The sequence below is a fragment of the Harpia harpyja genome, chromosome 11, assembly GCF_026419915.1.
Source record: "Harpia harpyja isolate bHarHar1 chromosome 11, bHarHar1 primary haplotype, whole genome shotgun sequence".
In the NCBI taxonomy this organism is placed as follows: Eukaryota; Metazoa; Chordata; class Aves; order Accipitriformes; family Accipitridae; genus Harpia; species Harpia harpyja.
The window spans coordinates 2,647,756-2,659,254 of record NC_068950.1 but is presented as its reverse complement, the minus strand read 5'-3'; the positions used below and the strand labels follow the sequence as shown (position 1 = coordinate 2,659,254).

At 44.3% G+C, this 11,499-nt stretch overlaps 2 protein-coding genes across 3 annotated transcripts; one reads left to right on the top strand and one right to left on the bottom strand.

Annotated features, from left to right (window-relative positions):
- Positions 1-407: 407 nt before the first annotated feature.
- On the bottom strand, positions 408-3,002 carry SMIM7 (small integral membrane protein 7). Its single transcript, XM_052801034.1, has 5 exons — positions 2,863-3,002; positions 2,733-2,774; positions 2,581-2,633; positions 1,752-1,842; positions 408-1,176 (listed from the first exon to the last, which is right to left on the bottom strand). Exons 1-5 carry the CDS (start codon positions 2,886-2,888, stop codon positions 1,161-1,163), a joined length of 228 nt encoding a protein of 75 aa, XP_052656994.1. The 5' UTR covers positions 2,889-3,002; the 3' UTR covers positions 408-1,160.
- A 30-nt stretch (positions 3,003-3,032) lies between these two features.
- TMEM38A (transmembrane protein 38A) lies at positions 3,033-9,844 on the top strand. 2 transcript variants are annotated; one of them, XM_052801033.1, is made up of 7 exons: positions 3,198-3,325; positions 5,110-5,188; positions 5,560-5,716; positions 6,303-6,487; positions 7,121-7,208; positions 7,325-7,442; positions 7,752-9,844. In XM_052801033.1, the coding sequence occupies exons 3-7, from the start codon at positions 5,571-5,573 to the stop codon at positions 7,971-7,973; spliced, it is 759 nt and encodes a 252-aa protein (XP_052656993.1). In that variant the 5' UTR covers positions 3,198-3,325; positions 5,110-5,188; positions 5,560-5,570; the 3' UTR covers positions 7,974-9,844. The 2 variants fall into 2 exon arrangements, with proteins under 2 accessions (XP_052656992.1, XP_052656993.1); XM_052801032.1 differs by lacking the exon at positions 5,110-5,188 and having other exon boundaries at positions 3,033-3,325.
- The last annotated feature ends 1,655 nt before the right edge of the window (positions 9,845-11,499 follow it).

The following is an 11,499-nucleotide window of genomic DNA, read 5'->3' as shown; positions in this document are numbered from 1 at the left end:
TTAATGCAAAAGACGATGACTTGAGTGAATTGCTGTGAGTTCCCAACACTTGCATCTGACTGCTCGACTGCGTCCAGATAAAATTCAAGGTATTCACTAAAACCTGAGCCTCAGAATCATTTAAGTGAGGCCTCTCTCTCCTTCTCAACAGTCAGACAGCTAAAGAAACCAAAGCTGAGGAAGCTCCGCTAATAATTTACAGTTTGATTTAAAAGATACCCAGCACTGCACTCTCTCTTAAATCGGTGAGGCTGGGGAAAAGTTTCTGGTCAAAGAGGCTAACTTAACATAAATAAAAATAACACAAGAATCCAGACACAATTACAAGACTAGTTACAGTTTCACAAAACGCACCAATAGTGAGTTGATTTCTCCTGTAACAGAATGAACACGGCATCAAATACGTATTTTACCCTTAAATAAGAACAACTTTATTCAACCAAATCCAAGATTATTCCAAAACTATTCCTTAGCATTGGCTTATAGAATTATTTTTGCTATTGTTCCTATTCAAAATCCCTTACATATTGCTTAGAAAAAAACCCTTGAGATTTTAATTTAAAAAGCATTTTGTTGGAAAAACAGTGAGAAGGTCAGAATCCCATTTTCTTAACCATCCTTTTCTATTTCTCCAACAAAACTAAATGGAATAGTGAGAAGTTACACCAATACTTTGCTCAACTTTGTAAAAACGAGAATCGAGAAGTACGACTTCCAAGTACCCTAGACAACGGTGACATTAGCAGACACATCCAGAGCTGGGAGTGACTAACAATGCAGAGTTTTAAGACTGTGGTCTTCAGTCGTGCTCCAATTCTACCTCGCATACTGGGCACCGCACTCTAAGCCTAGCAAAACAATTTTAAGTTCTCTTTATTTCAGTAAAGTTGAAATAATTTTACTTTGAAGATTTTGGCTTAAGGGCCTAAAGGCTCAATCCCCCCAACAGCAAGCAAACCAGCACGCACTGTATTATTACACGACTGGCTGAAGAAGATGAACATGTCCTGTCCCTTGAGCGTGTCAGGAGTTTGTACCGAAGAACAGGCCACAATCCCAGGGCTGAATTTTGAAAGCATTATAATATTTTACTTTATAGAAAAGTTATGTTTCCAGCCAAAAGTCTCTTCCAAGTTAACAGACATGTTTGTGGATGACTTTCAAGATCCAAATAACCTAGTGGATGCAACAGAAAAAAGTAGATGAGAACGGGGTGCAACTGTGAACCGTCGTGCCAATGCCCTTCAAACTCACACCACCAGTGCACATCTGGCCATCGGTTTTGCTCCCCCATACATCAGACCATATAGTGAAAGGAAAGCAGCCTGCTGGCTTGTCTATCAGAACTAAAACCTGTTATTTCCAGAGACTGTTCTCAAGGCCAACTCCATTCTATTACTTGGTAGGGTTTTTCCCCCCGAAAATGAAAAACATCCCAAAAGTTAAACTGAAATGCTGACCCAAATGACGTTTTATCGTAGCAACCCACAACAAGGAACACTACATCTACAGTTAAATGACTCAGACGCTGGCAGAGGTTTTCATGCACTACAGGTGCCCACATTAGCAAAAAACTGTGATGTCAACCAATGTCTCTTTGAAGATTGAAATAAACAAGTGAAATGAAAAGGAATTACTGAACAACAGAGTGGGAGAAAAAGAGAGCCAAAAAGAAATATAAGTGCAAGAACAATCCCAACATATATGACTGCCTATAAACAAATGACAAGATGTTGCACGGCGTTACTTACACAATCATGCAGAACATCATGAAGACGTTCCACAAGGCAATGAAGATTCGAAAATATCTGAGACTCAGCAAGAACTCTCTGATATTGTCACCTAAAAATCAAGAGGAGAAGCCCTTGATGTGAAAAATACCTAACACACTGACAAGTCATATTTTCAACACTGCCTGAAAAACATCAGCAACTCTGACAGGAGAAAAAAACCCAACCAAACAAAAAGGTCAAGACAACAAAAAACTGAAAGTTGAAGTTTTAGGTGTATGATCTGTGCTACGTTCAGTGCATCCTTATAAGGGCATGTGGCAAAATAAACAATGATAAAAAGGAGTCACATTTTTGGGAAGGACAGACCCCTGTTGTTGTTTACAGCCTTCCTGCCACTTTTAACCAGCAAGCAGAGATACAAAGGAGCAATGCGCGTGCATAGACACCAAAATGGAAATCGGCCTGTAAGCTACAGAGCCTCTGTAGCACAGGCACCTACATTCAAAAATGCAGAAGGAAATGTGCGTTTTTGTATTTCTTCTGAAATCACCAATTTGGGATCAACAGTTAGGTTTAGCATGCCTGTACGTAAACATCACGGAGGACAATTTTAGGTTGCAATTTAGTAAACCAGTTACTCCAGCCACAGAGTAATTAACATCCACGCAAAACGGGGTTAAACTTGTACTTTGGCGCCTTGAAAATGCTTTAACCAACAATTTCCTTCAGAAAACGCCCATTCCTGTATCTATTTCGACAACACCGAGCAGACAGGCAGTCCAGGCCTAAGGGTGCAGGCTGGCTGTGCCCAGACCCCGCTCCGCGGTTCCCGGGTCCCCTCCGTTACCGGTCGTGGGTTCCCTCGATTCCTCGCCGAAGCCCTCCGTGTCTCTCTTCCTCCTGCGGGACAGCGAGGGGAGGGGGGTCCGTATGAGGTAGGGTGAAGACCACCCCCCCCCCGCCCCCAAACCTTCCCTCCCTCCCTCCCTGCCCGCTCACAGCCTGAAGTTGAGCACGGCGCCGGCGTTCATCAGCAGCGTCCTAAGGAAAAGACAAGAGAGAACCCGTCAGGCACGGCCGGGAGGGACCGAACCGGGCCGCCCCCCACCCCGGGCCCCTTCCCCGGTACCCGCAGAGCAGCAGGTCCCCGATCATGGCGGCGGCTTCGGCGGCGGAAGCGGAAAAGGCGGGAACTGCTCGCACCGGGCTGCGGCGCCTGCGCTCCCTCAGGGCACCGTGTGAGGCGGCGCGGGGGGGGCCACCGCGGCCGGACCCTGTCCGGCGGCGGCGGCGGGAGAACGAACCGCCCCGTGGGTCTGAGCTGCGCCGGTCACGCCTCCCGCCGCCGCCACAGCTCCGTTAGACGCCAGGCCGCGCCCCGGGACGTCCCTCTGGAGGCGGGTCCGGGCCGAACGGCGGAGGAGGGAGGGAGGGAGAGCGGGCGGCGGTGCCCGCTGCCGCGGCCGCCATGGAGGTGGCGGGAGCCTTGCAGCTCGGGGAGCTGGCGGCCGCCTTCGCCGCCCTTCCCGTCTTCCCGCTTTTTGACACGGCCTACTTCATCGTCTCCGTCCTCTACCTCAAATACGAGCCAGGTGAGTGCGGTCCCTCGGTCGCCCGGCCCGGTCCCGGGTGAGGCGGGAGAACCGGCGGCCGCCTCGGGTCTAGCCCCGTCAGTCAGGGCCGGGGGCGGGCCGGGCGGGGCTGGGCTGGGGGGGGGGGGGGGGGTGAAACCGCTTTTTAAGGGCGGTGAATGACATGGGGCTGTACGTGCGTGTTGGGGAGAAGCAGTACCGCTGGGGTCGTGTTGTCTGAGGTATAAACCCGACGGGTTTTGTGCACGGACAGGTAATCCTGCCCGCCTCTTCGGCACTCCTCGGTTTTCGCTGTCATCGGCCGCAGTGCCGCGCGGGTGGTAGGATTGAGGGCTCGCAGCCTCGCTGCGCTGCTTTTTCAGAGGTTCTGACACACGTGCCTAAATATAAAGCAGAAAAAAACCCCAAGAACTAGGCAATCTGATTTTGGAAATTAATCTTGCATTTTATTTAAGATTGGATTCCAACCACATTGAAGTATTTAAGTCCAATCACTTCTTTGCTGCTATCCCAGGACTTAGTCTAGTTGCTTGGCTTTTCTATTTTTGTGGCAATACTCTCCTCCTATTTATATACAAAAAGCCTGTAAGTAAAACCTTATTTCTTTCCCACCTTCCAGAACATACCGTAATCTGTTCTCAGGCACCCTAACTGACCTTGCTTTGTTTGTTCTCTTGGGCTTATCTTGTAAAGATCGATAGATCTGCATCTTGGCTTTCACTTTCTGCCCTGTTGGCAGTCTGACGGTGCCTTGGTCTTTTCCGAGTGCCATCTTCTCAATGTATTTTTGATAGCGTGTGCACTCTTCATGCTCTGTTTTTAACAGTTTCAGTGTAACTGCCTGATGACTGAGGGGAGAACAAAAATCCGCTCTGGTATGATTTTGAAATCCTCCAGTTGTCAGATCTCTGTGCTGTACAACCTGCATACTTGTTCTATTTAAACTCCATGTAAACAGAAGTGCTGGGGTTTCAAGGCCCGATCACTTACAGCTGTCTTCCAGCATTAAGTCCTGAACGGAACAGTTAACAGGCAACCCTTATGAAAATAGCTTTTAAAAATATGTAAGCCCAGTAATCCACTTGGACTGGATAATGCTGGGGTGGACTTTTCGCTAGATTCCTACACTGCTTCATGCCACAGCTCCTATGCTGAAGATCAGTGTCTGTCCTGTTTCCTCCTCGGAGACAGCATGGCTTCACAGAGCCAAAGAAAAACAAGTGTTACTAAATTTAAGCCTCAAGCTAAACTTCAGGTTCCTATAGAACCAGCTTCCTATCGTGGCTGTTGCAGCTGTCTCACTTCCACTGTGTTTTCAGCTGGTTCAAATGCCTTTGAGGATGGAGGAGTCTGAGCAGTCAATAGTTTTAGCATATGCTGATTCACTTGCTACTATTTAAGGTAGGCCACTGTTAGTAACGTTGACATAACATTTTAGCATTCTCTCTGGACTGCCTATTACTGGCTTACTGAACAGAGTCTGGTATCTGAAAGGCTGCACAAAGGCCTCTGGAGCCATTTAAGGTGATGAAATTGCAGAATTGATGTTCCTGAAGAGACTTCCTTGAAGAAGTACAAAGGTGGATGAAAATGGCTAGAGGAATTAAAAAAAAGGCAATAGAAGGTTGTGGGAGGAGACCATAATGTATTACCAAATAGTAACACTGTTTTAATACCTAGTTGTATTTTTAGAGGGCATTTCCAAACTACTACAGGAGCAGGGAAGAATCCTCAAATCCTCTTATTTCAAATAAAGATTAAAAATTACTGTTCTATTTTTACAGGTTATCTTATGAATGAAAGAGCTGAACAGATTGTTCATGAATTCTAGAGGGCACCTAGGTTGAAGCAATGGAGAGAATGGTACTAGTATGCATTTTATTTTTAGACTGTAAAAAGACATTGATTTCAAGAGAAAAAATGTTCTTTCTGATTGCAGTAAGTAGCAGCAGATACAGGAGATAAACACTTAACCAGTTCATAAACTTCTAATGACTCAGTTCATTTGAAACCTTACGGGGGGCCTGCAAGCTATGGTCACAGATATCATTTCTTGACAATATGTGGTACTTGTTCAGGCTTCACAGAATACACATTTTTGTATTTTGGTTTACGAGCACTTTTCTTTGACTTATTTTGTTGGAGAACATGCACCATAAGCCTCTTTCTTAGAGGGTCTTGAAGTTTCTGCTTATTTGCTGAATCCGTCTTCTCATTCAGAATTTGCTTCACAGGAGCTGTGGAGATGTCTCGTAAGAGCCCTTTTGCCTCCTGGCTTTGTGCTATGCTCCACTGCTTTGGAAGTTACATACTTGCCAATCTGTTACTTGGAGAACCGCCTATTGATTACTTCAGTAATAACTCCAGTGTCATCCTGGCCACAGCAATCTGGTGAGTCTTTTGCACTTCACCTAATTTATTAAGCATGAGACACTGCCGGCTGTGTACGAAACCAGCTGGTGAGAAGGGAGGTATTCTGTTTGTGTGACACACATGTATTATCTTGCTTGGATTAACTGGGGAAAGAAAAGGTGGGGTGAGGTAGTGTTTGAGTCTTTTGTATTCCTAGATCTACTTTCCAGTTTCTCTGACCAATTGTCTAACGCTTTGATTATACGGGTTGGGTCCGGTCCAATTGCCGGGCGTTTCTATTCATAGCTGCCGCAGCTGAACTGTAGCCAAACCGCAAAAGCAGCATGCACTGCACCGATACCACTTAGAGGAGTGGCACACACTGAAGATTTGGGGGCATTTTATTCATCGTTTTAGTGAAATGTGCACAAATTAACCACAGTGACTCCAAGTTTAATTTCCTTGGTGCGTATGGGTTGTATGTGCTTTTGCATGACAGAACCAGCATTTCCTTCTCCCTGACATAATTCAGGCTAACGCCACAGTACTCTTAATCAGTCCTCTCTATACGTCCCAGATCAGGACAAACAAATGCGTCCTTAAACTCTTTGTGGTTTTGTTCCAGGTATTTGATATTCTTCTGTCCCATGAACCTCTTCTACAAATGTGTTAGCTTTCTGCCTATGAAACTCATCTTTGTGGCAATGAAGGAGGTGGTCAGAGTTCGCAAAATTGCAGCTGGGGTCCACCACGCTCATCACCGTTACCACCATGGGTGGTTCATTATGATGGCTACTGGATGGGTCAAAGGTGAAACATGAGATACTCTTAATGCAGCAGGGAGGCACCCAGCCCTGTGGGGAGGGACGGGACAATCTGTGAGCGAAGCTTAAGGTGACCACATCACTCAGTGCTGACCAGCAGGTGGGTTAGTGGATGTGGTCTGCTGGCTTCAATCAATCAAGTTCCCTAGAACACAGGTATTTATTCATACTTGCAGAATGGTTGTCAGTTGAGTCATCATCTAACTTTAATGGAGGCATGAAGAACTGCAGTCACTATGAAATATGGGTGGAGAATTCTTTGTTCTTTCTCCTGTGTTCTACCGTCTCTGGCCTCACCTGTACCTTTTGGGGGGGTTTCTATCAGTGTTGAAACAGCCCAGTCAGTTTTCCTTTAGCTTTTGTTCGGAGCAAGCATTTGAGCATCAATAAATGGAACAGAGGCAAATGCCCTTTCCCTGCATCAGGAAACACTTTATAGAAAGTCTAGAAAGTGTTTGCCCTGCTCTGTTGTTCTAGGCTAGCTTCTTTTACATTTGGGAAGAATGTCATGAACCTTTTGTTCCCCTTAGGTTATCCTTATCCCTTGGGGATCTGGAAAAAACAGCAGAGCTCTCTTCCGGTGTGGCAGTTCTAGCCATTCACTTTTACTGTTTCACAGGTTCTGGTGTTGCCTTGATGTCTAACTTCGAGCAACTGCTGCGTGGGGTCTGGAAGCCAGAAACGAATGAAATTCTTCATATGTCCTTGTAAGTAGGTAGCCTGTAAATTCTCTTTCAGACCAAAAATGGAATTTAAAGAACCATTCAGGACTGGATGCAAATGATGCAAACCTCTTAAGAAAACTTCTTTATTTCTCTTCTAGCCCTACAAAGGCTAGTCTGTATGGCACAATCCTCTTCACTCTGCAACAAACTCACTGGCTCCCTATCTCTGAAGCCAACCTCATCTTCTTTTTCACCATGTTCATGATAGTTTGCAAGGTAAGTTTACAGCAGGTGTGCTGCTAACAGATCTACAGAACCAGAGAAAAGGTACAGACTTAAACTGGGGGTGTTCACCTTTCTAAGCCACTATCGAAGGCATTGGCTGTACATACCTGGAAAGATCTGCTCAGGAAATTATAGGCTAAATTCTCCATGATATAGGCACTATGGTAGAAGATCGTCATGATATAGCCTTGAGTCATGTAGCAATAGGGACTTTTATCTGGGGTAAGTGGAATGGTCCTTACTAGTTAGTATTTCATAGCTGATGTACATGATCTTGAAGTATTCACTGTTGCATGGCAGGTTTTCATGACGGCAACTCACTCTCACGCCTCGCCTTTTGCTCCAGTGGAAAGCTTCATCTGTCCAGTTTTCTTTGGCTCTGTTTCTAGTGGACACACTAGTCATCATCATGATCAGCATGGGGCCTCCCATGAGGTTTCCCATCCTCCGCCGCCTCCTGCAAAGTCAAAAGAGGAGCTAAATGAAGGCACAAGGAAACGGAAAGCAAAAAAAGCTGAATAAAAAAGCAGCCACACAGTAAAACAGGCCAAGAAAATTCTTCCAGAGCTGAGTCTCAAAACCACCTGTGACCTCCTTTATTCTCCAGTCCTTCTCTCTCAGACTGCAGAGGAGAGGTGGAAGCCAGGACACTGCCAGGCAGGTCCCTGAATTTCACTTGTGCTGTCTGTGCTGCTGCTTGCTTCTTGGTCTCTGTCTCTCTATTCTGATCATATTTTCAGGGATTTGTAGATTTGTGCCAGGATGATAAGTGGGTGCCAGTTCCCAAGCTGTCAGCAATTATGATGCAGCATTTTCAATTGATGTAAAAATCTTTCACTGTGTTTATTTATGAATGGAGGTAATGGTTTGTGCTCCTGCAACTCCTAAGTTCCTTTGAGTTTTCATTGACCTTTTTGATGTCTACTAAAGCAACAAAGTGTTTAGACACAATCAATGTGGAAATTGGATTTCATACTCAAGGAAATTAAATGGTCTGATATGAGCCTGATCTAATTTTTCCTAGCTCCCACATCTGCCATACCTCCAATTAATGTGACATTTTATATGCAATAAGGACATCGACTCTGGTGTCCTAGCCAAACTCTGTTTCTCTCACCTAAGTTCCTGCTGACTGTTAATGGATAGAACATTGTCACTTTCTTAACCAAGTCTGTGTTCGCAAGAGCTCTGAAGCTGTGAAATGCTCCGAGTGCTATGTATTGGAACTGTTATTATTCTAAACTGTTGTGTAGCGTTGCTGCACGTTGTTAATAACAGTGTGTCCCACCTCAAACCTGATCATATTTAACTAGGGAAGAAGCATGGTTCTGGTTTGTTTGTAATCAGAGGGGATACAAGAAGGGTGTGTGAGTGTAAGTAAGTATTTATTAGTATTTATTTATAATTGCCAGGGCATCTAATTCATGGACCTGAAACTGGCTTTTTTAAAACATTGCATCTTTATATAGAGAATTGGATACTTCTAAGTATGGTCCTAGAGCCCACAGCTACGTGCTGGCTTGTGCTTGAAGCAGTGATTTTGGTGTGCTAAAGGACAGCCTGAACACTCTCACTGGATGCAGGAAGGAACATTTCCTGTATTCTTAAATTCAGATATAAAGGCTGAAGAAGTAGATTTCACACCAGCTGATTAAAACTACTTTAAAGGACTAATAAAAGCACACGAGCTGAAGATATTGATCGTCCTCTGTGGGTCCCTTTTGGCCAAACTACTGGTCTGTGAAGGCAGCTTGTGCCCAATGAGTGAAGAAGAATATGAAATGCCTTGCATGGCTGAGGGAGGAGTCTGTCAGTTCGTTCATGTTCTGCTTAGTGAATACTGGCTTTTAGACTAGTTTTAAGCTGTTCTTGTAACTGATTTTGTTCTTAAAAGTGTCATCATCCAAGGGCTGGGATCACTGTGGTGAAAATGGCATGCACGGGGATGTAGCCCTGGGCTTTCAGTTAAGCAGCATATTGTCATCCCTAGCAATAAGGTTTGCTGCTGTCATCTTGCAACCGGGAATATAAATAGGAGGATTTAAGAAAAGCATTTTTCATTTTGTTTTTTCTGTCCCTGTTCAAAATTGAAATTGACAGTTAATTAAAAAAAAATTAAATTCTTGTATACAACCAGATGAAAGCCAGTACAAAAGGTCAAGTGATTTGTGGGCTTAGGTTTTGACAGTGCCTTAATTTTGCGAGTTTCCCTCCCCTTCAGTAGAAAACAGGAATCCTGCCTGACAATACAACTGTCTGGTTTTGCAGATACTGGTCTACTGAAACCTGATGTATCGCTAGCATGCACAAGACTATAAATGTTTTATGAGATGTCTGATTCAAGGGGAATTTTGTTTTATAAAAGCTGTCAACAAATAAAAATTGTGAAGCGACTCTGATTGATTGATTGTCCACTGACACCTGAAGAAATATGTGTGTTTCTTTTACTCTCACCAGTCTCAGAAGCCACACACTCCTTGATCTGCTTAAGCTCTCCCTGACCTCTTGACAAAATGATTCCAACTGGAGAGATCAAATTTTGATATGTCCTACAAGTATGCCTGAGCATGTTATAAGTGGAAACAACATGGTAAAAGGTCCATGGCTTTTGTTGTATTCGTAGTGTTGGCATCCAAGCAGACTTTCTGAGATTTCAGGGAGGGAAATAAGGAAACTTAACTTCCTTTGGTGTTTATACCAGTTGACTGTCTTTCCTTTTGTCACTATAAAAGGAAGGAGGACATTCACCTGGGACAGGTAAACGTACACACGCACATACAACCACGCACACACAATTCTAGCATATTTATATGGATTTTCAGTATTTCTATTTAAAACTGAAAAAAAAATCAAAATGCTTTGAATGAGGGTCAATATTTATTTGGCAAGGTAGTCTTAGCTGCTGCTCTCCTTTCTAAGTGCCAGAGTCCTTGCTCTTCAAAGTCTTTTGGACTGACTCAAATCATAGCTGCCTACCAAGAACAGACAGGAGAAATATTCCAAGAGATGTTAAAATTAAAGCTCTGTACACCTTCAAAGTACCTTATCTGGAATGGGATTAGTATTGAGAAGACAACTGTCATAAAGAAGAGTCACAAGTTCTATTTAGTGAAGCCTTTCATAGCGAGAGATACGGAACCTTTCTTGAATTTCCTTGGCTCAGCACTGGTAGTCTTTGGTACAATTCCAGACAGGCGTCCTTCATCCCAAGAAGCAAAGATGGATCTTTCAAAAAGCAGCATACTTTAACCATTGCTGCAGGGATGCAGGGTTCTACAGAGCTGCTTCCACACTTCTGGGAAGCCATACTTCACCTGCACATACGCTTCTTCCTTAAGACTCTTCTCCAACCAGAATGAAAATGGTAGCTGGGCATTTCCGTGAGGGATGGAGTAACTCGCTGCCATGGCACAGAGATGGGAGCAGTGAGGAAAACATGACACAGTCAATCTACCTGGCTCACTAAATGAGGACCTGTAAAGGGCTGTTTATTTTCTGAAGGGTTTCTCTTGACTCCCCCCAGATCTAACTCTTGTCAAATGTTTATTAATACTCCTTAATTTATCAGAGCAGTGGAGAATATAAGTTGCATTGGAGTGTGGGATTTAAAGTCTCTGTGTGACCCAACCAATGGAAAAGTAGGTCAGTGCAAGCCTTATGCATATTTTTAAAAAACTCCAGAAAAAAGCATTAGAATGTTTCATGTGGCTTAACCTCTCCTGTGACATCCATTTCAATGCTACCAATAAATTGTGCTCAGGACCTGGACAGAATAATATGTGAGCAGGCTGATAAGAGTAGGTATTTCAAGTGCTTTGAAAAATCCTACGATGTCTTATCAAGAGTCCCAGGCTGTGCTGGCTGTGCAGAATGTTCTCGGCTTCGAACTCCGCTGCAGCACAGGGTAGGAGAGAAGCATGCCAGGGCTTAGACTTCCATGGGACAGACGTCATTCCCTCCAAAGATGTTCTGATCTGATAACTCCTGATACTAACTCTAGTGAGATGTAGCTAAATTTAGCAACAGGTTTAATCCTCAAAGAGGCCCT

Bases quoted from the DNA above. Each gene is read 5' to 3' on its own strand.
- SMIM7 (XM_052801034.1), bottom strand. From the start codon at position 2,888: ATGATCGGGGACCTGCTGCTCTGCGG. The intron at 2,634-2,732 runs GTGAGCGGGCAG...GCTGTCCCGCAG, and splicing joins GCCGTGCTCAACTTCAGGCT to GAGGAAGAGAGACACGGAGG. The intron at 1,843-2,580 runs GTAACGGAGGGG...CTTGATTTTTAG, and splicing joins ATCGAGGGAACCCACGACCG to GTGACAATATCAGAGAGTTC.
- TMEM38A (XM_052801032.1), top strand. From the start codon at position 3,202: ATGGAGGTGGCGGGAGCCTTGCAGCTCGGGGAGCTGGCGGCCGCCTTC. The intron at 7,209-7,324 runs GTAAGTAGGTAG...TTTCTCTTCTAG, and splicing joins GAAATTCTTCATATGTCCTT to CCCTACAAAGGCTAGTCTGT. The intron at 7,443-7,751 runs GTAAGTTTACAG...GTTGCATGGCAG, and splicing joins TGTTCATGATAGTTTGCAAG to GTTTTCATGACGGCAACTCA.